The 2,494-nt window shown below is 60.9% G+C and overlaps 1 protein-coding gene across 1 annotated transcript; it reads left to right on the forward strand.

Annotated features, from left to right (window-relative positions):
* The first annotated feature begins 445 nt into the window (after positions 1-445).
* Positions 446-2,098, forward strand: LY6D (lymphocyte antigen 6 family member D). Its single transcript, XM_045560991.1, has 3 exons — positions 446-502; positions 1,310-1,408; positions 1,602-2,098. Exons 1-3 carry the CDS (start codon positions 451-453, stop codon positions 1,835-1,837), a joined length of 387 nt encoding a protein of 128 aa, XP_045416947.1. The 5' UTR covers positions 446-450; the 3' UTR covers positions 1,838-2,098.
* Positions 2,099-2,494: the final 396 nt, after the last annotated feature.

The raw sequence follows: 2,494 nt of genomic DNA on the forward strand, positions 1-2,494 counted from the left end.
CAGCAAAGGCTGCCATCCTGCGGAAGGGACTCTCTGAGGGTAGGGGTACAAGAGCAGAGACACAAGGATGGAGACGGAGACCGAGAGTGGGTGGCAGGTCAGAGACAAAGTGACCCAGGAATGGATGGACAGCGAGAGAACAGAGACACCCAGAGGCACAGAGACCAGGGCAGGGAGAGACAGAGACAACCACAGTGAGCTGCCAGGCCCAGAACCGGGAAGGACAGACACTGGGGGCCTCTGTCCACATCGCCCGCTGGGAGGGGGCAAACCGCTGCCTGGGGAAGAGGCCAGGCGAGAGCTGGGCTAGTGGGTGTGGGCCAGGCAGGGTGGGGCAGGTCTGGGAGGAACGCCACTTGCTGGCTCTCTGCCCACCCCCGCCCCTCCCGGGTCCCAGCTATAAGGCCTCCGGAGAGGAGGAGCCCCCACTGCTCCCAGACAACGCCAGAGATGAAGACCATCCTGCTGCTCCTTGCTGCCCTGGCTGTGGCCGTGGGACCAGGTGAGGGGCTGGGCCAAGGGGACTAGGTGGGGTGGGCTGCTCTGGTCTGTGTACCAGACCCTAGCCTCAGCCAGGATGGGCCCCACTGGCCGTCATCAAACACTAGAAGTTCTTGGCCTTCAGGCTCAGGGAACCCTGACATTGTGGGATGCTAGACTCTTAGAATTTAAACCAAAATGAACCCACATCTTAACTGAATGGGATCAGATTTTCAGTATTTCAGAATCTGAGAATTTTAGAAGGAACCCTGGAGTCACAGACACTCTGAGAGGCAGTAGAGCCGGGAGTTATCTTGAGATGCCTCCCCCAGGGATCATCCAGCCCCTGCTGCCACCCCTCCTGGTCCCCAGCTCCCTCCCAAGATAGGCCAGGAGGTGACCCAGCCCTTGCCCCCACAGGCTCAGAGCAGCCAAACTCACAGCCCCCAGGGCCTCAGCTCAGTCAGGCCCTCAGAACCATCGCTGTCCACTCTGAAGACAGCCCCTAGGGTGGGGGACAGCAGCCCTGTTCTGAGAGTTGCTCCTACCATAGTCCCAGATCCCCCCGATCCTCTAGAGGAAGGGTCTGCAATGCACTGCAGACCGTTTGCTTCCTCACCATTCCCCAGACAGGGCCCACGGTGGGACAGCTGCTCCAGGTGGCGGCACCTGAGCTCACATCTGAGGCTGTATTCAGGATATAAGCCCGGCAGGGCCCCAGACTCGGAGGGGACAGGCCTAGGGCAGGGGTAGGAGGGGTTCTGTTCAGGAGGGGTCTTTGGGGGCAGTGGACCAGGCCCCACTGATCCCCTGCCACCCTCACCACCAGCCTGGGCTCTCCGCTGCCATGTGTGCACCAGCACCACCAACTGTAAGCAGCCACAGACCTGCTCGGCCAGCTCGAACTTCTGTAGGACCATGACCACAGGTGAGTGGTGTCCCCAGGGCGGTCAGCAGGGGTGATGTGGGTGACAGATTGCTTGGTCACACTGGTGCCACTGGCCCAGAGGTGGAGAATGCTGGCCGGGGGCTGAACGAGGGGCTGCCATGGGTGTGAGCTGGGTGGTGTGAGTGGGTGAGAGGTGGCCGCTAGGCCTGACCACCCCCCTCCCTCCCCTCAGTGGAGCCTCTGTCGGGGAACCTGGTGAAGAAGGACTGCGTGGAGTCGTGCACACCCACCTACACCCAGCAAGGCCAGGTCAGCAGTGGCACAAGCAGCACCCTGTGCTGCCGGGGCGACCTGTGCAATGAGAAGCTGTACAACTCGGTGCCCGCCCGGGCCCCACTCGCCAGCACTGCCCTTGGTCTGGGGCTGGCCCTGGGCCTGCTTGCTCTCCTTTTAGCCCCCAACCTTTGACCCCCCCAGAGAAGGGCTCTCATCCCTTTCCCTCCCTTTCCTAGGGATTCACAGCCCCTCCCTAGCCGTGATGGGAGTGCAGATGCCCTAGTCTCCCTGGAAGGCCTGGGGCTGGGCCCTGGAGCGCTAGTGACTTGAGGCCGTCCCTCAGGGTGAGAGGAGGCAGCCCCCAGCAGCATGGAGGGCAGAGGACAGAAGTCATTCTGGTCCCTTTTGATTTTGTATTCATTCTGTTTGTTTACTGTTTCTTTTTCTACTCAAATCTCAGCACAGGAATAAATGATTTAAGACCAGAGTGGTGTGTCTATGCTATCCCGGGAGTGGAGAACACGGTGGGGGGATCAGGCCATTCAGGTCCCCCTAAGCCTCTGACACCTGTCACCTGGGGCAGGTAGTAGCAGTGTGGCAGTGTGCGAATGATACCTGAAATGCCACCGTCAGCTCCCACCCTGGGAGAGGGACAGGATCCTGCCCAGGCACCTCCCTCACAGCCCCGGAGGTGGAGGGCATTCCTGGAGTGAGGTCTGAGTAGAGTGCAGTGCAAAGGGTGTTGGGCCTCCATAGCACTCAGGGGAGAAGGATCCTCCACCCCACCCCAGGCCACGTCCCTGAGACGTTTGGTCCAAGAGCCTCCAAAGGGGCTGGCTCAAGACACCT

This window comes from Lemur catta, chromosome 9, assembly GCF_020740605.2.
Source record: "Lemur catta isolate mLemCat1 chromosome 9, mLemCat1.pri, whole genome shotgun sequence".
NCBI classification, from domain to species: domain Eukaryota; kingdom Metazoa; phylum Chordata; class Mammalia; order Primates; family Lemuridae; genus Lemur; species Lemur catta.